The sequence below is a fragment of the Vipera berus genome (genome assembly GCF_964194415.1).
Source record: "Vipera berus genome assembly, chromosome: 1".
In the NCBI taxonomy this organism is placed as follows: Eukaryota; Metazoa; Chordata; class Lepidosauria; order Squamata; family Viperidae; genus Vipera; species Vipera berus.
The window spans coordinates 183674555-183699532 of NC_138202.1; the positions used below are offsets into that span (position 1 = coordinate 183674555).

At 45.9% G+C, this 24978-nt stretch overlaps 1 protein-coding gene across 1 annotated transcript in view; it reads right to left on the reverse strand.

Moving 5' to 3' along the window:
* The window catches only part of BARD1 (BRCA1 associated RING domain 1), a 99649-nt gene that overhangs the window by 14858 nt on the left and 59813 nt on the right, over positions 1-24978 (reverse strand). Inside the window, exon 7 of the mRNA XM_081330604.1 lies at positions 2809-2914. Coding sequence (XP_081186730.1) covers positions 2809-2914 — 106 coding nt within the window. The remainder of the gene's footprint in view (positions 1-2808; positions 2915-24978) is intronic.

Genomic DNA, 24978 nt, shown 5'->3' on the forward strand with positions numbered 1-24978 from the left:
CCCTTCCAACGTGCGCTTAATTCAGCCCCCTGAGAGAAGCCGGGCCTCCCCTTCCCCAGTTGCCCATGCCAAAGTGCCCCTTAGCTAAGGGGAGAAGGGAAGGCGGAGGGGAGCAGCCATTCTTGTGAAGGCACCACAAACATGCACGAAGAGAACTCAGCACTTTGTTGAGTTTCCCCCCGTTGCCATACTAAAACCTGGAGAGTGCCGAAACTCACTTGCAAGTCCAGGGCGCTGGAGTTTCCCACTGTAGCCGTGCCAAGCCGTGCCACCAGGCTTCCCAGAGGCCAGCAGAAGGGAGATCATGGCAAGAGCGATCTTTTTCCCCATTCTCTCCCTGGCCCTTGAGTTCATCTCGACACCTCTTTCTATGCACTGCTTCTGGCTTCTCACCTCTTCCCACCCAGCTCTTGCAGCTGCTCCCTGACTCCCGTTGCAGAGAAAGAAAGCGAAAGCGCTGGCACATGTGGGGAGGGGAGCAGCCCAGCCCTGCCTCCCTCTGGGGCGATAGCGCGTGTGCCCACAGGAATGGCTCTGCGTGCCACCTGTAGCACGCGTGCCATAGGTTTGCCACCATGGAACTAAGCTAACTATTCAAAGTTGTGTTTCCAACTGTTAGTAGTTAGATTGCTACTTTTGCTCTTAGAAAAATACTTCTTAGTTGTAACCCTAGCTTTATCTTGCTTTAACTTTCTTATGCCTAATACTATTTTTATTATTTCATTTTATAATCTAATTGTATTTTTTGCTACATTATTTTGTTATGATCTGCTTGTTGCAGGGACTTAGTTTAATCTTTTTTAAATTGGTCTTAATTTTTGTATTAATGTTTTAAAAATTATACCCTGTAAACCGCCCTGAGTCCTTCGGGAAAGGGCGGTATATAAATTCAATAAAATTAAATTAAATTAAATTAATTTAATAGCATGGGAGACCCAAAATTAATTAGTTCCACCAGGCAGTGGTTCTCTATGATTTAATGATTACATAAGATCACATAAAAGAAAAGTTGAGAACCTCAGTTTTATAACTTTGTCTTAAATTGTAATTTATTTCTTATGACTTAGGTGCTTTGATAAAATACAGTAGTGAGAAGTATTACAAATACAGGTGAAACTCGAAAAATTAGAATATCGTGCAAAAGTTCATTTATTTCAATAATGCAACTTAAAAGGGGAAACTAATATATGAGATAGACTCATTACATGCAAAGCAAGATAGTTCAAGCCATGATTTGTCATATTTGTGATGATTATGGCGTACAGCTCATGAAAAGTCCAAATCCACAATCTCAGAAAATTAGAATATTACATGTAATCAATAAAACAAGGAGTGTACATAGAACAATATCGGACCTCTGAAAAGTATAAGCATGCATATGTACTCAGTACTTGGTTTGGGCCCCTTTTGCAACAATTACTGCCTCAATGCGGCGTGGCATGGAAGCTATCAGCCTGTGGAACTGCTGAGGTGTTATGGAAGACCAGGATGCTTCAATAGCGAACTTCAGCTCTTCTGCATTGTTTGGTCTCATGTATCTCATCTTTCCCTTGGCAATGCCCCATAGATTCTCTATGGGGTTCAGGTCAGGTGAGTTTGCTGGCCAATCAAGCACAGTAATCCCACGGTCATTGAACCAGGTTTTGGTGCTTTTGGCAGTGTGGGCAGGTGCCAGGTCCTGCCGGAAAATGAAGTCAGCATCCCCATAAAGCTCATCTGCGGAAGGAAGCATGAAGTGCTCCAAAATCTCCTGGTAGATGGCTGCGTTGACCCTGGACTTAATGAAGCACAGTGGACCAACACCAGCAGATGACATGGCTCCCCAAATCAACACAGACTGTGGAAACTTCACACTGGACTTCAAACATCTTGCAGTGTGTGCCTCTCCATTCTTCCTCCAGACTCTGGGTCCTTGGTTTCCAAATGAGATGCAAATGTTGCTCTCATCAGAAAAGAGGACTTTGGACCACTGAGCAACAGACCAGGTCTGTTTTTCTTTAGCCCAGGTAAGACGCTTCTGACGTTGTTTGTTGTTCAGGAGCGGCTTGACAAGAGGAATACGACATTTGAAGCCCATGTCCAGGATCCGTCTGTGTGTGGTGGCTCTTGATGCCTTGACTTCAGCCTCAGTCCACTCCTTGTGAAAGTCCCCAACACTTTTGAATGGCCTTTTCCTGACAATCCTCTCCAAGCTGCGGTCATCCCTGCTGCTTGTGCACCTTTTTCTTCCACACTTTTCCCTTCCACATAACTTTCTATTAATGTGCTTTGATACAGCACTTTGGGAACATCCAAATTCTTTTGCAATTACCTTTTGAGGCTTTCCCTCCTTATGGAGGGTGTCAATGATGGTTTTCTGCACAACTGTCAGGTCAGCAGTCTTCCCCATGATTGTGATTCCTACTGAAGCAGACTGAGAGACCATTTAAACGCTCAGGAACCCTTTGCAGGTGTTATGGCTTAATTAGCTGATTAGAGTGGGACACTTTGAGCCTAGAATATTGCACCTTTTCACAATATTCTAATTTACTGAGATTGTGGATTTGGACTTTTCATGAGCTGTAATCCATAATCATCACAAGTATGACAAATCACGGCTTGAACTATCTTGCTTTGCATGTAATGAGTCTATGTCATATATTAGTTTCCCCTTTTAAGTTGCATTACTGAAATAAATGAACTTTTGCACGATATTCTAATTTTTCGAGTTTCACCTGTAATATTGTTGAGATTTATACATTGCCCTCACTTAACAAGGCTAGCTTTATATCATTCTGAACTATAGTTAAACGAAGAAAAAATACGTACTTCTGCATACTGAATAATTGAAGAATCATTCTTTCCTGGTTGCATTAGAAGCAATTTCATCTCTTCTGTTTCAGCATAATCCACAGGTTTATGACCAAATATATTACTAATAAAAGAAGGAAAAGTAAATTTTAAGTAAACAAGAGATAAGATTAGATTACCGTATATACTTGAGTATAAGCCGACTCTAATATAAGCCGAGACCCCTAATTTTACCCCCCAAAATTGGAAAAAGTTAGTGACTCGAGTATAAGCCGAGGCTGGGAAATGCAGCAGCTCACCTTATGCTCCTCTCCAGAGATCTTCCCTCAGCAGCGGCCGGCAAAGTAGCTCGCACGCGAAACAAGCCTGGCAGAGGAGCCGGAGCGGCGAGCAGAGGCGCCCGGCCCAGATCCTGCAAGGCCCGGCCGAGATGCGCCCCCAGCAGCGGAGCTGCTCCGGCTCCTCTGCCGGGCTTGTTTTGCATGTGAGCTACTTTGCCTGACGCTGAGAAGACCCGCTTGGGCACTCGGGTTGGTGTCAGTCTCCGCAGGCCCTTCTCGTTTCCAGGAACGTCAAGCGCGCTTGGCTCCCCACCCCCACGGCAGGGCAGGGCAGGGCAGAGACTTGCTCGCCCTTCTGACGGCCCTGAAGAGAAACGAAGGGCTTGCAAACTCCCCGCGAGAAGCTGGGCGAAGCGCGCGGCTGGGCGAGTGTGTGCCTGCGCGCGTATTTACGAAAGAAACGCTCCGAGAGTTCTTCTTTCTCCGCCCCCTTGGGGGGAACTCTAGCGACTGCTGTAGCCGCGCTTCTCTTCTCGGCTCCGAAAATAGGGATTTCTACTCTCTCTCTCTCTCTCTCTCTCTCCCCCCTCCCCACCCCGCATTCTCCTGCCTCTTCGATTGCGACAATAAAAGGGCGAAGGGTGCGCTGGTTTCTTCCTCCTTCCTCCCCCCCTCCCCTCCCCTCCCCGATTGTCAGGTGTGGCTTCGACTTTAGTTTTTGCCTATGGTGCTAGGGAGTTGCCAGTGGTGGGATCGTTTTCGGAGTTGCGTGCTTGGCCCAGAGGTGCAAACAAAATGTTTGGAAAAAGGGGGGTGAGGTGGGGTGGGGTGGGGTGGAGGAAGCAGTTTGCGAAGCAGCCGAAATGGGGGTATATAGAGGATGGGAGGTTCCCACCGAGAGAGCCAGCAGAGTTGTTGTCGAAGCGCGTCACACGCCTTTCCAACCACCAGAGAAGGGAGGAATAAGAAAGAAACACACACACACACACACACACACACACCAGGAAATCGAGGAAGCTTGCGTAAGATCTGAAGGAGACACAATCGTGGGAAAGGCACCGAGCGTGCCGTGGGAAAAAAAAGAAAGGGTGGACTTGGGCTCGGCTGGTTTCGCAACGGGAAATGGGAAATCCCCGCAAAAGATGCCGGGGTCGACAGCGTTTTTTCTACCCGGAACAAGCAAACGCTGCCCCAAAACTGGGGCGTTTCAAGCCATGGCTCCTCCGGCAACAGTCGCTTAAGCTGCAGTTCATCCGGTTCCCCCAGCCTTTCCAAATATTCCAGGCTGGAGCATTCACTCCCTCCGCAGTTCCTCCAGCCATTACGAGCCGTTTCTGGTTAAGTTCAAACAAATACAAGCAGATTCAAGCCGTGGCTCTTTCCGCCCCGAAAATCAGCTGATCGGGCGTTTCAAGCCGCGGCGTTTCAAAACGGCCACAATCTCCCGGCAAGACCTCCTCTGCAGTTCCTCCAGCCATTACAAAGCAACTCTGGTCAAATTCAGGCCGTTTCGGTCTAATTCAGGCAGATACAAACAGATTCAAGCCGCGGCTCTTCCACCCAAAAATCAGCTGATCGGGCGTTTCAAGACGCGGTGTTTCAAAACGGCTACAATCTCCCGGCCAGACCTCCAGCTGCCTCTCGCCGATATGGAGGGCACCAACGCCCCCCAAAACAGGGACGACAAAGCAGTCTAGTCATCCAGCCCTAACGTGGAGGCATTATGCACTCCAAGGGCACCCCCAAGACCACCAAACCACACCAAACTCACGGAGCTCACGGAGCTCAGCTCGACACGTCCGCCATCTTAGTTGAGCCTGTTAACAGACTTCATCAGTTCCAAAATCAAGATCACACCGGCAAGCTTTGTCAGTTGTCACTCGCAGCAGTACAAATACACTAGTACGGAAAGCTGCCGTTCACTTTCGGGGGGAGGAAAGAAAAACACAACAACACCGCACGATTTAAAAGATTGGAGTTTTGCAGCCTTTTTTCTCGGGCCCGTCCGCCACCTTTAACTTAAGGCTGCGCTCTCGATTTCCTGGTGTGTGTGTGTGTGTGTGTGTGTCAGACCCACGGGAATGGCTGGTAGGGAAGCGGCATTCCGGCATTCCACCCCCCTTCCTGTGTGTTGAGCCCACGGGGCTTGACACACAGAGAAACGCAAATGCCGGACTGCCGCCACCTTTACTAGCCATTCCTGCAGGTCTGACACACACACACACGAGGGGGAGAAACAACGCTGAACTGCCGCCACCTCTGCCAGCCCTGCAAGCCTCTGCTGCCCCGGCGTTGGTGGTCGAGCTCTTCGGAGCCGGCAGAGAATCTCCCGCAGGAGGAGGTCGCGGCTTTCTCTCTTGCTTCGGACTGCAAGGATTTAAACTCCAGGAACAAATCCCAATGGAAGTTTTTTTAAAAAAAATACTCCTCCGGGTCGGACAGGGGACCCAGGCTGAGGTCTAGGGGTAGGGGGGGGGGCTCGCAGACATAGATGGGCTCAAGTGGAAGCCAAGCAGCCCTCCCGAATCTGGGCTTCTGGACGGAGCAGCCGGTGGTGCGTTTCAAAAAGCAGAAAAGTTGGATTTTGAACATTTCAAGTCACCGGGCCGTAAGGTAGACCGGAGGTGTGTGTGTGTGTGTGGGGGGGGGTGGTTTTGCTGCTGCTGCTACATCTGGGCAGGACCGAGGGGCGGGGAGCCCCGATTGCGTGCTCTGATGAAATCCCCTCGCCGGCGGTCATAGGGAGACGGCGGCTCATTGCAATATTCAGCAGCGGTAGCCACGGAAGGCTCCGTCTTTCGTCCGCTCGCTCCTCTCCGCCTCCTCCTCCTCCTCCTCCTCCTCCCCCCACCCACCCACCCCAGCTGCTCCATGGCAGAGCTGCCCTGACTCCCCTGCTGCACCGCGCCGCCTGCCCAACGGCCCCGCCCGCCAAGCCGCTCCGGCCCGGAATGATCTGAACCCTCCGACGGACACGCAGCCGAGTCCAGCGCAATCGCCGATCACAGGTGAGCGGCTCCTCGGCACGCTTCCTTTCCCCCCCCCGCCCGCCCCCCCCAAAGAGCCTGGAGCGTCCGCTTGGATGGGGGAAAGGACCGGGAGGGGGGAGGAAACGGCAGGTCGGTCATAAAAGCAGCGGGTGCAGATGCGCTGCTGAAATGTTCAAAATCCAACTTTTCTGCTTTTTGAAACGCACCACCGGCTGCTCCGTCCAGAAGCCCAGATTCGGGAGGGCTGCTTGGCTTCCACTTGAGCCCATCTATGTTCGCGAGCCCCCCCCCACTACCCCTAGACCTCAGCCTGGGTCCCCTGTCCGACCCGGAGGAGTATTTTTTTAAAAAAAACTTCCATCGGGATTTGTTCCTGGAGTTTAAATCCTTGCAGTCCGAAGCAAGAGAGAAAGCCGCGACCTCCTCCTGCGGGAGATTCTCTGCCGGCTCCGAAGAGCTCGACCACCAACGCCGGGGCGGCAGAGGCTTGCAGGGCTGGCAGAGGTGGCGGCAGTCCAGCGTTGTTTCTCCCCCTCGTGCGTGTGTGTGTGTGTGTGTGTGTGTGTGTGTGTGTCAGACCCGCAGGAATGGCTAGTAAAGGTGGCGGCAGTCCGGCATTTGCGTTTCTCTGTGTGTCAAGCCCCGTGGGCTCGACACACAGGAAGGGGGGGAATGCCGGAATGCCGCTTCCCTACCAGCCATTCCCGTGGGTCTGACACACACACGCACGCACGAGGGGGAGAAACAACGCTGGACTGCCGCCAGCTCTGCAAGGCTCTGCCGCTCCCTTCTCTCAGCAGCCTGTTCCGAACGAAGGGACAGTTCTTTTTTTTTTTTGTTCACTGGAGTATAAGCCGAAGTGGAGTTTTTCAGCCCAAAAAGTGGGCTGAAAAATTCGGCTTATACTCAAGTATATACGGTATATCTGATTATAACTACATTGTAAGATTTTCATATTCTTCATATATTTACAAGAAAAATTGCATAAAAAACAATTAAACCACTAACATTTATGACAGATGGATAAAGAACAGCAAAGAAATATAAAAAGGAGGCAACACACTGAAATTATTCATTTTAACTAAGCAGGTCCTTTTAGTGATCTTATATTATGCACTGACAAGAATTTTCAACACGCTGTACAGATAGCCTTCGACTAACAACCATTTGTTTAGTGACCATTCAAAATTACAACGGCAATAAAAAAGTCACTTAAGACCATTTTTCATACTAACAGTCACTGTGGCATCCCCAAGATCACATGATCAAAATTCAGACGCTTGGCAACTGGCATATGTCCCAGGGTCACTTATTGTGACATTCTGAGAAACAATGGGAAACCCAGTGTCACTTAACAACCATGTTACTAACTTAATAACTGCAGAGATTCACTTAACAACTGTGGCAAGAAAAGTCGTAAGTTAGCTTACTGTCTTGCTTAGCAAGAGATTTGGAGTTCAGTTGTGGTTGTAAGTTGAGGTCTACCAGTAATGCCAAAATCAGTGGAGCTGATTAGTTAAGGATGTTACCATGAATTAAGGTCTTTCTTCCCTCTTATCATGGCCATGCCTGCTTTTTTTCTGAACATATTTTTGCAGCTTATTTGCAGGAAAACATGTAACTCCAAATAAACTACCACATAGATTGTGATATACAGATGTCCCTTCATCTGTTATTGTTTACTCTCAGGCATAAATAGTTTTCTGTGAAATTGATGGCTCTACAATATTCCCTCAACTTTGGCTGGCATTTCATTTAACTGGTCTGCTACCCCCAGTGATCATTTTAAAGAAACTTTCTTGAAGAGTTTCAGTCTTCCAAATCAAAAGATTCTAAAATTTGATAGGGCTACTCAAATTGGACTACAACCAAGCAAAACAAATTTTGTGACAAAGGGTAGAGGACATCAAGAAGCAAGCGGACTTAGGTTTAGCTCCGCTATTTCTGGCTCCAGACTCCATTAGATATGTTGTTACACCTGCTTGTTATCTTAGTTAGTTGGAGTCACTAAACCACCGGACAGCATTTTCGCTCACAAGGTGCCATGCGCTTCCATCGGCTGCCCTGTATGGCAAGTATAAAAAGCCACCATTGTTTGAAAGACTCTGCTCCTGTGGCTCAGGAGAGGTGAAGGCCATTGGACATATACACTTTCGATGTTCCTTCTATAGAGCTATTCGGAAAAACCATATCCTACCCATAATTGATAGGTACCCTGGTTGTTTGGAAAGTATTTGTCTACAGTGGCTGCTTAAGGACGAGCAGGCAATGATCATGGTGCAGGTGGCTAGATTCTGTGCAAGCCTGGGGATTCACCAGAAACATAAATATTTTAGATCTTTTTAATAATCTTTTATGATTAATTTTATTACGTGTTTTTATTCAATATTAGACCATACTCAATGTATTTTTATTGTCAGGTCAGTATGACTCAATCTCTCTGAAGGTAGATAGGTTTTGTTATACTGTCTGTAAAACTAGGCAGACTTTGGACACTCACTGATTACATCATTAATTGTAACATATTGCTATGCCTTCTTGTGTTCGGGTATGTTTAGTTCTGTTTTATTTGAATGTTTAATTTTATGTGTTGGCCTATGGCTGTAATAATAGACTGATTGATTGATTGATAGGGCTATGGGGAATATTTGGTACTTGAATTGTTTTGTTGTTGTTAGTTGCGAAGTCGTGTCCGACCCATCGCGACCCTATGGACAACGTTCCTCCAGGCCTTCCTGTCCTCCACCATCCTCCGGAGTCCATTCAAGCTCACACCCACTGCTTCAGTGACTCCATCCAGCCACCTCATTCTCTGTCGTCCCCTTCTTCTATTGCCCTCAATCTTTCCCAGCATTAGGCTCTTCTCCAGTGAGTCCTTCCTTCTCATTAGATGGCCAAAGTATTTGAGTTTTAGCTTCAGGATCTGGCCTTCTAAAGAGCAGTCAGGATTGATCTCCTCTAGGACTGACCGGTTTGATCGCCTTGCAGTCCAAGGGACTCGCAGGAGTCTTCTCCAGCACCAGAGTTCAAAGGCTTCAATTCTTTGGCGTTCAGCCTTTCTTATGGTCCAGCTTTCACTGCCATACATTGCAACTGGGAAGACCATAGCCTTGACTATACGCACTTTTGTTGACAGGGTGATGTCTCTGCTTTTTAGTGTGCTGTCTAGATTTGCCATGGCTTTCCTCCCCAGGAGCAAGCGTCTTTTAATTTCTTGGCTACAGTCCCCATCTGCAGTGATCTTGGAGCCCAGGAAAATAAAATCTGTCACTACCTCCATTTCTTCCCCATCTATTTGCCAGGAATTGAGAGGGCCAGATGCCATGATCTTGGTTTTCTTAATGTTAAGTTTCAACCCAAGTTTTGCACTCTCCTTCTTCACTCGCAACAAGAGGCTCTTTAGTTCCTCTTCACTTTCTGCCATTAGAGTGGTGTCATCTGCATATCTTAGGTTGTTGATGTTTCTTCCGGCAATCTTAATTCCAACTTTTGATTCATCTAGCCCTGCCTTTCTCATGATGTGCTCTGCATATAAATTAAATAGGCAAGGCGACAGTATACAGCCTTGCCGGACTCCTTTCCCAATTTTGAACCAATCAGTGGTTCCGTGTCCAGTTCTCACTGTTGCTTCTTGGCCCGCATATAGGTTTCTCAAGAGACAAATAAGATGGTCTGGTATGCCCATCTCTTTAAGGACTTGCCACAGTTTGTTATGATCCACACAATCAAAGGCTTTAGCATAGTCAATGAAGCAGAAGTAGATGTTTTTCTGGAACTCTCTAGCTTTCTCCATGATCCAGCGTATGTTAGCAATTTGATCTCTAGTTCCTCTGCCTCTTCGAAATCCTGCCTGTACTTCTGGTAGTTCTCGATCCACATACTGCTGGAGTCTAGCTTGTAGAATTTTAAGCATAACTTTACTAGCATGAGAAATGAGTGCAATGGTGCGATAGTTTGAACATTCTTTGGCACTGCCTTTCTTTGGAATTGGAATGTAAACTGATCTTTTCCAATCCTGTGGCCACTGTTGAGTTTTCCAAATTTGCTGGCAAATTGAGTGTAGCACTTTTACTGCATCGTCTTTTAAGATTTTGAATAGCTCAGCTGGAATACTGTCACCTCCACTAGCTTTGTTGTTGCTCAGCTTTTCTAAGGCCCACTTCACTTCACATTCTAAGATGTCTGGCTCGAGGTCAGTGACCACCTCATTGTGATTGTCAGGGATGTTAAGCTCATTCCTGTATAGTTCTTCTGTGTAATTTTGCCACCTCTTCTTAATCTCTTCTGCCTCTGTTAGGTCCCTGCCATTTTGGTCCTTTATCATGCCCATTTTTGCATTAAACGTTCCTTTCATCTCTCCAATTTTCTTGAAAAGATCTCTGGTCCTCCCTATTCTATTGTTTTCTTCTATTTCTTTGCATTGTTCATTTAAGAAGGCATTCTTATCTCTTCTAGCTATTCTTTGGAATTCTGCATTTAATTGGGCATATCTTTCTTTTTCTCCCTTGCCTTTCGCTTCCCTCCTTTCCTCAGCTATTTGCAAAGCTTCCTCAGACAGCCATTTTGCTTTCTTGCATTTCTTTTTCTTTGGGATGGTTTTGGTTGCTACCTGTTGTACAATGTTGCGAACCTCTGTCCATAGTTCTTCAGGCACTCTGTCTATCAGATCTAATTCCTTAAATCTATTTGTCACCTCTACTGTATATTGAACAGGGATATGATTTAATTCATACCTGACTGGCCTAGCACTTTTCCCTACTTTCTTTAATTTAAGCCTAAACTTTGCAACAAGAAGCTCATGGTCTGAGCCACAGTCAGCTCCTGGTCTTGTTTTTACTGACTGTATAGAGCTTCTCCATCTTTGGCTGCAGAGCATATAGTCAATCTGATTTCTGTGTTGACCGTCTGGTGATGTCCATGTGTAAAGCCGTCTCTTGGGTTGTTGGTAAAGAGTGTTTGCTATGACCATCGTATTCTCTTGACAAAATTCTATCAGCCTGTGCCCTGCTTCATTTTGTACTCCAAGGCCAAACTTGCCTGTTATTCCAGTTATCTTTTGGCTTCCTACTTTAGCATTCCAATCCCCCATGACGATAAGGACATCATTTTTGGGAGTTAGTTCTATAAGGTGCTGTAGGGCTTCATAGAACCGGTCAATTTCATCCTCTTCAGTACCGGTGGTTGGGGCATAGACTTGGACTACTGTGATATTGAATGGTTTGCCTTGGATTCGAATTGAGATCATTCTGTCATTTTGAGGATTGTATCCCAGTATTGCTTTTCCTATTTTTTTATTGACTATGAAGGCTACTCCATTTCTTCTGAGGGATTCTTGCCCGCAGTAGTATACATGATGGTCATCTGAATTAAATTCACCCATTCCTGTCCATTTTAGTTCGCTGATACCTAAGATGTCGATGTTTAGTCTTGTCATCTCTTGTTTGATCACGTCCAGCTTTCCTTGATTCATGGATCTTACATTCCAGGTTCCTATGGAGAAAAAATCTTTACAGCATCGGACTTTCCTTTCACCACCAGACACATCCACAGCTGAGCGTCCTTTCGGCTTTGGCCCAGTCGCTTCATTGTTTCTGGCGCTACTAGTACTAGCCCTCTGCTCTTCCCCAGTAGCATATTGGACCCCTTCCGACCTGAGGGGCTCATCTTCCAGCGTCATATCGTTTTGCCTTTTGGTACTGTCCATAGGGTTTTCATGGCAAAGATACTGGAGTGGTTTGCCATTTCCTTCTCCAGTGGATCACGTTTTGTCAGAACTCTCTGCTATGACCTTTCCGTCTTGGGTGGCCCTGAACGGCATAGCTCATAGCTTCATTGAATTACGCAAGCCCCTTCGCCACGACAAGGCAGTAATCCATGAAGGGGACTTGAATTGTACCAAGTAATAAAAAGTAACTTGAGTGACTATTCTCTCCATTTAGCGATATCATTGGCAAGGTCTTCAGTTTTCCAAAAAACAATCCCCATGTCCCTCAAAGTTTAAATTAACCTAAAATAAATTAATTATTTACTTATAATGTTTCTATCAAACTCAGTGTTGTCCCTTCATTTTGCGGCTCACATTTGCTTGGTAAATTGAAAATAATAAAGTTAAATATTTTTTAATACAGATATAAGATGGAAGAAATCTAGCTCATATAAGTGAAAAAGAAAGCAGCCAGCCAATAAAACCCATTACAAAGGACAATGGCAACTCCACTTTTTCAAATCTTTCTAGCAGAGGCTGAAAAGCTATTTCTTGAGAATGCTTTAATTTTGATTCCTGCACTGAGCAAGGGTTGGATTCAATGACCCTTCCAATTGTATGATTTTATGGCAATTTGTTGAAAGGAGTTTTGAACAGGTCTCCATAAAAAGGCATTTTTTCTCAGGAGTAGAGACAGCATTGTCAATTGCATGCTCATTAACTGAATCAGTTATATTGTAAACAGCTTCTCTGTCAAATGATGCTGATATTTCAAATTTATAAACAAAAAAGGAAACATTCTAAAAGTTTCAGGCTAGTCAGATTACATTATACTGCATTCAAGTTGTACAGTAAGCAGTAAATGTCTTCTTTGTAAGATGAAAGAATGGAAGGAAGTAAATGCACAGTATGGAAAGAAGTAAATGAAAAAGAGCACAAGCGGAGGGTATCTTCCCCTCAGCCTTAAAAGAGGCGGTGGTGAGGCCCCTTCTCAAGACCCGGCCTGGACCCGGCCTCCTTGAATAACTATCGTCCTGTCTCCAACCTTCGCTTTGTAGCGAAGGTTGTTGAGAGTGTTGTGGCGCATCAGCTTCTGCAATTCCTGGATGAAGTAGACTAACTGGACCCGTACCAGTCCGGTTTCAGACCCGGTTACAGCACGGAAACAACATTGGTTGCACTGGTAGATGATCTCTGGCGGGCCCGGGACAGGGGTTGCTCCTCTGTCCTGGTCCTACTTGACCTCTCAGTGGCTTTTGATACCATCGACCATGGTATCCTGCTGCGACGGCTCGAGGGGTTGGGAGTGGGAGGCACTGTGTTACTGTGGTTCTCCTACCTCTTGGGCCATTCGCAGTTCGTAGTGGCAGGGGGGCAGGGATCTCCCCCAAGGCCCCTTTCTTGTGGGGTACCTCAGGGGTCGGTTCTCTCCCCCCTCCTTTTTAACATCTATATGAAACCACTGGGTGAGATCATCCATGGCTTTGGGGTGAGGTATAACCAATATGCCAATGATACCCAGTTGTTTATCTCCACCCCGAGCCAACCCAGTGATGCCCTTGACGTGATGTCCCGGTGCCTGGAGGTGGTGCGGGTCTGGATGGGAAGGAACAGGCTCAGGCTGAACCCCTCCAAGACCGAGTGGCTGTGGATACCGGCATCTCGTATTGTCCAACATGTTCCATCTCTTTTGATGGGGGGAGCTATTGCCCTCCTCAGAAAGGGCCCGCAACTTGGGTGTCCTCCTGGATTCACGGCTTAATTTGGAGGATCATCTAACTGCTGTGACCAGGGGGGCCTTTGCACAGGTTCGCCTGGTGCGCCAGTTGCGCCCCTTTTTGGACCGAGATGCCCTATGCACGGTCACCCATGCCCTTGTCACTTCTCGCCTGGATTACTGCAATGCTCTCTACATGGGGCTGTCCTTGAGGTGTACCTGGAGGCTTCAACTGGTGCAAAATGTGGGCGCGTGGGTGCTTATGGGAGTATCTCGATACTCCCATGTTACACCACTCCTGCGTGAGCTGGATTGGCTTCCGGTTGCCCTCCGGGTGTGATTCAAGGTGCTGGTAATTACCTTTAACCACCTACATGGCTTAGGCCCGGGGTACTTTTGAGACCACCTGCTGCCAATGTCAACCTCCCATCACCCGGTTCGCTCCCACAGAGTCGGCCTCCTCAGAGTTCCGTTGGCCAGGCAATGCCGGCTGGCGACCCCCAGGGGGAGAGCCTTCTCTGTGGGCGTGCCGACCCTCTGGAATGAACTGCCTCCGGAGCTGCGGACGGCCCCTGACCTTCAATCCTTCCGTCATGACCTGAAGACATGGTTGTTCCAACAAACGGGCCTGGACTGTTCATGGTTTTTAAATTTGGTTTTTCTTGGTTTAAATTGTCCTTTATTTCTTTATTTCTTGTTTAATTCTTTTTTAATCTTTGTATTCTATGTTTTTTAATTTTTTATTGTTGTGAGCCGCCCTGAGTCCTTAGGGAGAAGGGCGGCATATAAATTTAATAAATAATAATAATAAAAAGTTATCAATTTTACCTTGCAGCAATTAGCTGTGAAAACAAAAATATGTAAATTAAAACATGCTGCTTTGGTGGATTTATAATTTGTATTTCACTTTCTGAATAGGTAAAGACTGTGGACAACATTATTAAACATATATGAGCTTAAATTATTGATTGTGATGTAGAAACTATATCACTATAATTATTTGCAGATGAAACTGGAGCTTTTCCTTCCTATTGGTAGAAATTAAAATTGATATATGAGTTTCAACAGGGATGCACTTGTGCCTACTTTCTTTCCAGCTTAAATATTAACAATGTATGTTGGAATGTTTACACGTCTCTTTGTTCATCAGCAAAAGACTATCAGAATGCCTCAGTTCTCATCCAATCTGCTTATTTATTTGGCTGCCCAACTACCAAAGGTACTCAGGATGTTTAAAAATAGCATATAATTGTAACCCATAATGGAATAAACAGCTAGAAGTGCCTACAAACATCTTACCAAAACAGATACATCTGCATTGATCTTAGAGCTCTTTTAAAATATTGGCCTTAGAGAAGAGCCAGCAGGGTCAGGTCAACTGTTCCACAAATCAGGCATCAAAATTGAGAAGGCACACTTCTAACAACACTGCTTCACCAATTGGATCTGAGTATACCCACCCTGGACATACAGACATAATGGACATATGGCCTTCATTTCCCAGAATTACCCAGCCAGCATGTAGGTTGCGAAGAATCCAGAATTGGCCCATGCATCAGGAGGGTACCCAGATTTGGGAAATCTGTTTGAGAATACAACCTTGTTCCAATCAAATTTGTATGATATACAGATATAAAGAACAAGGAAATCACAGGTCCTGATACTTGAACAAATTCTCAGTAATAATATCACAAAGACAAAGGCCTATTATCTATTAAGACAAGAAACAATAAGCAAACTTTGCATGATTCTGATCGCAGAATAACATTGCTTTGCTCTGTCTTATGGTATTTAGAAACAATTGAGGGAATGGGCACCAGTTTGACACACAAACTGGCACCTGTCATAGTTCTTCTCACTCCCTTCACAGTGTCTGTCCATTCTCCCGAGTTTAGATTGAATGAATTAAGTCCACATTGGCCTTGCAACAAATGGGGGTGATGCAGCCGCCAGGAGGTCAGCAACCACCTGGAGTACAGCAGCAGAAGTGGGGCTGGCCGCCACCATCAAATATGCAGCAAATGCTGAGGGGCCCGCAACTGATGGGGATCTACAGCAGGGGGGCCTACAGCAACTGGGGATGCCACAACCCCCTGCAAGCCAGCAGCAGTGGGGATGGCAGCAGCCCCTGCCCATGCAGCAACCACTACAGCAACTGGGGGTGCCATTACAGCCGCCACTGAGACCGATGGGAGTCATACAGCAATGGGGGATGCCACAGCCGCCGGCAATGCAGCAACAGCCATGGGGGTGGCAGCATGCAGCAACCGTTGAGAGACTTGCAGCCACTGGGGATGCGGCAGCTGCTATGGGTAGGCCAGCAACAGCTGTGGGTGCAAAATCCACAGTGGGGAACCCACCAACCATTGATGGCACTACCTCTTAGAGCAACCTTCCGTGGGGACCCAGAGAAGCTGATCTTTTTCTTCAATCAGGTGCGCTCTCACTTGAACTGCTGTGCCTATTTTTATCAGAACCCAGCTGCTATGGTCAGCATGGTTGCGTCCAGTTTAGAAGGGGAAGCATCCGAGTGGCTGAACAACTTATATAACGAGCAAGCATCTTAGTTAGAGGATCCCCATCTCTTCCTCCTATGACTGAGAGCAAAGTTTGAGGACCTATCCATTGCCCTCAAAGCGGAGGAACAAGTCCACAAGATAAAGCAAGCCGGCAGGCCTGCACTGGAATACGTACGAGAGTTTCGCAAGGTAGCCGGTCAGATAGAGAGGTGGCCTGAGCAATCCCTAGTGGGACTAGACAACCACCTCTCCCAGGCCAGTATCTATCGAGCAGTACCTGATTGGCTGCAAGAATGGTACCAGGCAGCAGTAAGACTAGACATTCAGCTTGCCCGCTATAAGAAGCCACCCCCACCTGAAGCCAAGTCGAGGCAAGAGCAGCCCAAACAGCAGCCACCCCCCCAAAAAACCTCCAACAACTGCAGCTACTGAAACACCCAGGCCACCTGCAGGCCCACCAATCAAGTGTTTCTGATGTGGACAACAGGGAGATCGAGCAGCAAATTGCCAAGTCCCTTACCCTCAGCAGCAGAGTAGACCGGAACCACCAGTGAGAAAGAAACCAGCTCAGCATCCAACGAAAGAGAAATCCAACTGGATCGCACAGGAATCTGTTGCCCAAGTCACATCCCCCACGCAGGAGAATACCGAGACCCAACCCAGACCTGCCACCGCTCTACCCTCCTATGACAGCGACGACGGAGAGAACAACCGATGGTGAGTCGACATGTCCCACCTTTCTCACTACCTGCCAAACTCATAATCCCTAAGATGGGGGAACAGGTAGATTTAAAAAGTGCTAGTCAACTCTGGATGCTCCCGGTGCGTTATTAGCTTGTCACTTTTCCTAAAAATGGGCATACGAGCAAGGCTGCTCTCCAAACCCGTGAGGTTTGAGGAAGCCGGTGGCTCCCTAATGGGAGGAACTTTAGTCACGCAATTGACTGAACCCCTATGCTTAGAAATAGGTGAGCATTGGGAGTTCATTTGTTTCCAGGTGGCTCCGAAAATGACTGAGGTCCTAGGATTAGCCTGGTTGGACAAATGGAAGCTGTTTATCTGGTGGGAGAAGGGAATGAGGACTGTAAGGTTATCTATAGGACCTAAGCCCCCCCTCTTAATTCAACGGATGTTACAGGAGACTTTAGCCCACCCAATGAGCTAGAGCACATAGCTGCCTTATCTCAACCAGGCGAGCCACTCATCCCCACTGAATACCAGGACATAGCAGAGGCATTTAGTGAGAAAGAATGCAACGCCCTGCCTCCCCACCGATGCAATGATTGCTCCATCAAACTGTTACCGGAGGCCAAACTCCTGTGACCAAGAATATATGCTATGTCTCCCCTTGAAATGGAGATGCTGTGATATGTGGACAAAAACCTAACGAAGGAATTCATCAAATGGGCCAAGTCTGCTGTGGGAGCCCCGGTGTTGTTTAAAGAAAAAAAAAGATGGGTCACTTGGTCTCTGCATGGATTATAAGGGTCTGAGTGTGGAAAATAAATACCCCCTCCCCCTCTTGAAGGACTTACTAACCCACCTGGCATAGGGAAGTATCTTCACAAAGTTAGACCTGAGAGAGGCATATTACCGGGTGAGGATAAAGGAGAGAGATGAGTGCAAGACTGCTTTTAACTGTCCCATGGGGAGCTATCAATTTAAAGTCATGTCGTTTGGACTACAGGGGCCCCCAGCTGTCTTCATGCAGCTGATTAATCAGGTCCTACATGACCATTTATACAAAGCGGTTCTGATCTATCTTGAGGACATCCTGATATACAGCACGAATATAATTGACTACATAAAACTAGTGAGAGAATGTTAAAGAAGCTGTTGAATGCCAAACTTTTTATGTCAAACTATCAAAGTGTGAGTTTCACCAAACCCAATTAGATTATCTTGGCTACAGAATTTTCAGCGAGGGCATTGAAATGGACCCGACCAAAGTGAAAGCCATAATTGAATGGCAGCCCCCAAAGACTCGCACACACTCCAGAGCTTTCTAGGTTTTGCCAACTTCTATCGTCAATTCATCCCCTCCTTTGCCGAAATTGCCCTACCCCTTATGGAATTACTAAAAAGAGGCAGAGGGGCCAACCACTAGCATGACTATGAGCTGTCAGACCACTTTTGAGAACTTAAAAAGACTATTTGCTGTTGAACCAGTCTTAAAGCATCCCTGCCCAGGGCAGCCCTTTTGTAATTCAAGCCAATGCCAGCGATGTGGCCGTTGGAGCTGTACTACTGCAAAAGAACTAAAGTGGGACCCTACAATCCTGTGCTTACACCTCAAAAAAATTCACTGAGTGCGAGAAGAGGTGGGCTGTGTGGAAAAAAGAAGCTTTCGCAATCCGCTGGGCTCTACTAAACTGGAGACATCTAGAAGGGAGCAAGGTGCCTTTCAAGGTATGGACAGATCACAAAAATCTAGAAGCACTGAAAATTCCCTGCAAATTGTCCCCAAAACAAGTGCAATGGGCGCAGTATTTTAACCATTTTAACTTCATCCTAAAGTACATACCGGGAGGAAAAAACTTCTTAGCTAATGCTCTACCCAGACTGCCCCAGTACATAAGCCAGCGTGAAGAGGTTAATGAGGCAATTATCTCCAATCCAAACTGCTTCTCAACTCACACTGCGCAGAGTCCCAACTTCAAGAGCCCCTAATCCTTATGACCCTGGGGCAAAGAAAATAAAACAAAAGCTCCTCACCAACCAATGGTTCAAGGACAATCAAAGCTCCCTAACATGCAGGGATGGTTTGGCTTACAAGGGGGGAGAGCTATACTTCCAGAGACCCTCCAGCTTAACGCTCTCTGACATGGCCATGATGTAAAATAGGCTGGGCACTTTGGGTATTTAAAAACTCTACTCCTCATCCGCCAGCAATTCTGGTGGCCGGGATTGAAACGGGACGTGGAAAACTATGTCCAGAGTTGTGCTGTATGTGCCACTATGAAAAGAATTCTGGGGAAACCCCCTGGGTTACTGCAGATGGTGGCAGACCCTTCTCAACCATGGGAAGAAATTGCTATGGATTTTATAGTAGATCTACCTGAAAGTAGGAGAAATATGGTCATCTGGACTGTGATAGATCTGTTTTCAAAGCAGGCTCACTTTGTTGCCTGCAAAGGACTCCTGTATGCCCAACGACTGACCAAGATGTTCCTAAAACACATCTACACACTGCACGGTGCACCAAAAACAAATAATCTCTGACAGTAGGGGTGTAGTTTACAGCTAGGTTTTGGAGGAGTTTTCTCAAACTAATTGGCTCATCTCAAGGACTGTCATCAGCCTTTCACCCATCTAATAATGGAATGGCTGAATCAGCTAACTCAATGGTGGAGCAATATCTCCGATGCTATGCCGATTACGAACAGACGAACTGGACTGACCTCCTCCCTTTCGCAGAGGTGGCTTACAATAACTCTGTTCACAGCAGCACAGGCTTCACGCCTTTTAAAGTGGCTGCAGGAAAAGAATTCAGCCCAATATCCAAATATCCCCAAGGACCCTCCGCTTCCCAGTCTCTTGATCAATGGAAGAGGCAGTGGGAGGAGGTCTGGAAAACCATGAAAACTGCTTTGAAAAAGGCTTCCAAGACATACAAAAAACAGGCAGATAGGAAAAGGGCTCCTCAAAGGACATTTCAAGTTGGGGGAAAAGTTTATCTGTCAACTAAATATTTACGGCTTAAATTACCTAGTAAAACATTAGGACCAAAGTACTTAGGACCCTTCCCTATTGTAAAGATTATTAACCTGGTCACAGTAGAATTAAAACTTCCCAGGCTTTTAGGGAATGTTCACCTGGTTTTCCATTGTAGCCTCTTGAAATCTTTTTGAGATTCCACCTTAAGACCCACCCCCCCAAGTAGGCACCAGGACCTCTCATAGTGGCGGGCAGACTCACAATGAAGTAAAATGTATTCTTTTTTTTACAAATTTTATTAATTTTCTAATATTACATTCACGTATTTGAAAAGTAACGTGGTGACTGAGTAATAGTAATTCAATTACATACAGATATCATTAGTACAGATTTCAGATTGCTACCATAAACATTTCCTTTTTCCCTTCATATATATTGTCTATCTGTAAATTAAAAGACAAGTTTTATCTTATCAATCACATAGAAAATAACTTTCTTACATATATCCAGTTTTTAGTTTACACATATTCTAGTTGTTTTAACAATCTTTTAGACAATCAATGACCTAATAGATTTTTCAATTTTAAATTCCACTAACATTTAAATTTAACATTTGATATTTATCATTCCCAAGATCTTTAATGTACTCCAAATTCATCTATCATCATTCCTCACAAAATCTAATATTCAAAATACACATCCCGTCTGCTTAACTTCTCACTTTCTATGTCAACAAATTAATAATACAATATGATATCCTTCCTTTTTGCTAGTTTTCAGTTTTTTTAAGTAATAATCAAAATTTCTTTTTATTTCAGTATTTAATACTTCCTCTTTCACTTTGTATCTGCTATCTCTTGCTTAAACCAATATTTTTTGTTTTTAATGTTCCATTTAGACCTATGTATTACTTTCAACAATAATTTTAGCTTATCTACATTATTCACCTTTACATGACCTTTATGCACAAATCAATATTCAAATTAGCTATTAGTATTTATACTGCTAAATTTTAATGATCAATTTTTTTCTCTATCAGTTCATAACAATGTCTTGTGTTCAACATGCACATCTTATCTACAGTATTTAAGTACATTCTGTTTTAGATTTCAATAAGATGGTCGAAACTCCATTCTTCTTGAGTCTTATTCTGGCTTTTTTCCTTTGCCAAATCATTTTCCATGTCCTTGTTTTTGGGTCATCAAACCAGTCTCCTTGATATTGGCAAAACCATCCAGTCACCATATTTTTGAGAGGACTTGTAGATCTAGTGGGTTGTCTCTTTATTCTTCCATTATCTACGTGGTTGTTCTGAATTGTTTACCTTCTCATCCAACTGTTCTTTTTTATAATCCTCTAGTTCCTTCTGAGTTGTATAAGAAACCTTTTCCGTTTTCCAAGTTGTTGATGTCTTTTCTGGATTTTCAAATGTCAATATTTGTTGAATAGTAGATTCTTCTGTCATAGCATTTGAATGTTTCATTTTTTTATTGTCTTTTGTATAGATGGTTCTTTAGTTGTAGTCAGTGTGGGCTTTCATATCTGGGCTGTCTTCTTGTTCCTTCCCACAGCCTCTTAGTATTTCATTAGTTGTGGTAAGAGTTTGAATTAATATTTTCAGCGTAGAGAGAATTTGTTGATCTTCATCCATGAGGAGATTTTGTTCCTGGTCTTCTTCCTTATTAGTAGGTTAGACTAAAGGCTTTACACTTAGAAAATCCAAAAGGGAGAAAAAGTTTTTTTCTTTCTAGGTAGGGAACACAGAGCCTTTCACAACTGTTGCTTCAAAATTCTCAAGGTTATGTATCTTATCTATTTCCCTGGGCAGTCAGCCAGGCCCCTTTTAAAGTTTCCCTTTGAGTCCCAAAGTTATTTTAATCTTTTCAGTTTTTCTTTTTTCTTTTATAAGAAAAACCCAGATTTCCAACAGAAGTAGACAATGAAAAATAAAAAGTAAAAGATTTTTAATGTTTAAAACGCCCCTGGGTGTTTAGTCGCTGCTCTTTCTGGAGGGAGGGCTAATGTCCCCCTTCCCTCACCGCAGGGGGAAGAATGCTTAGCAGCTTAAGGAGGTACAGAAAATAATTAGGGTGTAAGAGAGGTAGATCTCTCCCAGTCTCTTCCGCACTGCTTTAAGAGTTGCCTGGTGGAAAATGTGACTTCGGCTGTTCCCAGCCTAGGGACGAGCCATAATCCTTTCGTCCGCCGGTTTTGAGGGATCGCCAGGTCTAAAAGGAGAGTTGCAGCTCTCCCGCGAGCACCCCTCCTTGCTGGTCACCTCTTCGGGGTGACTTTCGGCCCTTTTCAGGGGCCCCCAGTGATGCGAAACTGGATGGGAGAGAGAGAGTAAGTCTCCCAGCCATCCATAGTGGCTGCATGGCAAACCGAAAGCCATAAAGTGTATTCTTGACTCAAGAATTTTTAAAGGGAAATTGCAGTATTTAGTGCAACGGAAAGGATATCTGTTGTCTGAGGCCACCTGGGCAAAATCTAGTGGTGTAAAAGCTGACAGAGTCATTAATAGATTCTGTAAGAAATACCCTAACAAACCAAGAGGCAACCCTTAACCTGTGCTTTTGTTTGCAATACAGGATTTGTCTTTGTAAGGGGGGGCGGATGTCAATGCTGCTAACATCGGGTGTTAATGCTTTGACAAGAGATGGAAATGCAGTCATTTTTCTCTTTCACTTTTAGAGCTAGGTGATGCTGGGAGGGGGGATGTGGATCAGAGTCCAGTTAGTCATAACAACAGAAAACTAAGCTGTGGGAATTCAAGGTTACTGATCCCAGAATTGATAACGATTTCGTGGGCTGGAGAGCTGTGGAGAGAGCCCGCGTTTCAAGCTAATTGGGGAATGTGATTTATGACTGTTAGTTGGAAGAGGGAATTGTGCTTTGCTACTTTATGCCAAGGGGAGGTGAAATCAGTTTATGGCTTCAACTATTAGTGCCGATTGTCAATGCTGCAAAGATTGACATATTTTTGCACTGACAATATAAGAGACAGCATGTTATTTTAATTGCTTCACTTGGGAGGGAGGAATTACCCGGAGGTTGTGATAAGTTTGCAAGGCCGCATACAGAATGGGAAGTGAAACCTCATATGTAAAACTAATTGGATAATGTGATTTATGATGTGTAGATAAGGGTGGGGATTGTGTGTGTGTTATGATGGGTTTGGGGGGGGAGAGGATTTCAGATTCTGGCATCCTTCCACGAGTGCTGATGTTTCGTTTCATTACTAAGACTTTTTAGATAAATAATATGCCTGCAATTTGTTTGATTTGTCTCATTCATTGGAATGATGACATCATGCCAGAATCTTCTTTCTTTCAAAGGGGGGTCCTGAACCCCTGCCGCTGTCTCCGGTAAGAGAGATAAGCTGGCAAAGATTCAGGAAAGAATCCTCAAGATGGAGAGGGAAGGCCTGATTGTTGGCGAAAATTCTGAAGAGGAAATAATAAATAGTTCTCCGTGGGAAGATGAATTTGGGCCAATCTCCAAACCTCAGCAGATAACTGAGCTTATCTCATCAAGCTGGAACCACTCCAGTAGAGAATATGGAGGTCAGACTGTGCGGCAAGAGGCCCCAGAAGCAGAATGGGGAGGAGATGTCAGATCATCAACCATTGAGAATCTGGGTGAGTGGAAGATCTTGTCTGCAGATCAGACTGCCTGCCAGACCCAGGAGTCCCCTGCCAAGTCCTCCAGACCCATAGAGACAGGGGACCCCAGCCTGGGGCCTCTGCAGCAATGAGAGGTTGGGAAGCCCCCACAAGTGAAAGGCCAACAACCTCTGAGCTTGCCCCAGCTAACAGAAGCCTTGTAACAGCTGGGGGTGGTACAGAAGCCTGGAGATCAGGAGCTGGTGGGAGGACAACAGCAAGGGTGGCAGCAGAAGGACCCAAATGTGCAACCCCTGAACGTACAGCAGGACCAGTGGGGCCAGCAGCAGTGGGGGCCCTGGCAGGCATTAAATCAGCAACCAGAGTGGGGCCAGCAGCGACTGGAGACACAACAACAGCAGTGGGGGCCCCTGCAACCATTAAACCAACATCCAGGATGGGGCCAGCAGCAATGGGGACACCAGCAACCAATGATGAACCCACCATTCAGAGCAACCTTCGATGGGGACCCAGAAAAACTGATTTTCTTCCTCAACCATGTACGTTCCCATATGAATAGCTGGGCCCATCTCTACCCGGACCCAGGTGCTATGGTCGATGTGATTACATCCAGCCTAGAGGGAGAAGTATGTTGTGATTCAGGGTCAGCCTGTGGGTTCGGCAGTTGGGTCGGACGACTCAGAGGAGGAGGAGGGGGGTGTTGAAGACCTTGCTGAGGGGGTTGAAGATCTTGCTGATGAGAGCCCTCAGCCAGGCCCCTCCCACTTGGTCACCACAGAGACCCAGCTGTGTGAGCCTGACAGCGTGGATGAAGATGACCCACAGCTGGCCCTGTTCAAGGACGCCCGACGCAGGAGGCAGTCAATTAGGAGTAAACAGAGGAAGGCAATGGGGCTTCTCGTAAGGAGGCAGAGAGAACCCACGCCCTGAACTCTATATAAGGGGAATGTGTGGGGAGGGCTGGTTTGCTGAAGGCAACCGCTTGGATAGTTCGTGTTTCTTAAAGCTCCTGTTTCTTGGTTCGTGTCTTGTTTGTTTTTGTAGCGATAAATTTGGCAGGCGTAATTCCAGCCTCTTGCCGTTTGTAAAGGGGTTGTCCCTGCCTTTTCTGCAGGGCCGGTAGCAGGCTGGTACAGAACAGTTTGCCTTCAGCCTCCCACCCCTTACTAATATTATGGAGAAGCTACGTGCTGAGAATGCCCAGATCACCCAGCAACTCACTTTGCTGGCAGCTCAGGTGGCTCAACTGCAAGCTCAGGTTCATGCTGCACCCCCACCATCACCCCCACCCAGGAGAAAATGCCAAGTTGCAATGCCGGATAAATTTACTGGCAATCCAGAACTGTTTCCTGCTTTCCTGGGACAATGCCAGCTCTTTATCAGCGTGAGAGCAGCTGATTTCCCCACTGACCGGGATAAGGTGGGGTTTGTGTTAAGCCTTCTTTCGCGTGATGCAGCTCGTTGGGGCACGCCTCTGCTGGCTCAACCTAGCCCATTGTTGGACAACTTTGTGGGGTTTTGTAATCATATGCGTCTGATGTATGAGGACCCTATTAAGACGCAGACTGCTACTCGACGCCTGAAAGCTCTGAGGCAGAGTCAACGCCCCCTACAGGGCTATATCAGCGATTTTCAGATGCTTAGCCAGGATTCCGCCTGGAATGAGGCTGCACTTGTGGATGCCTTCCAGGATG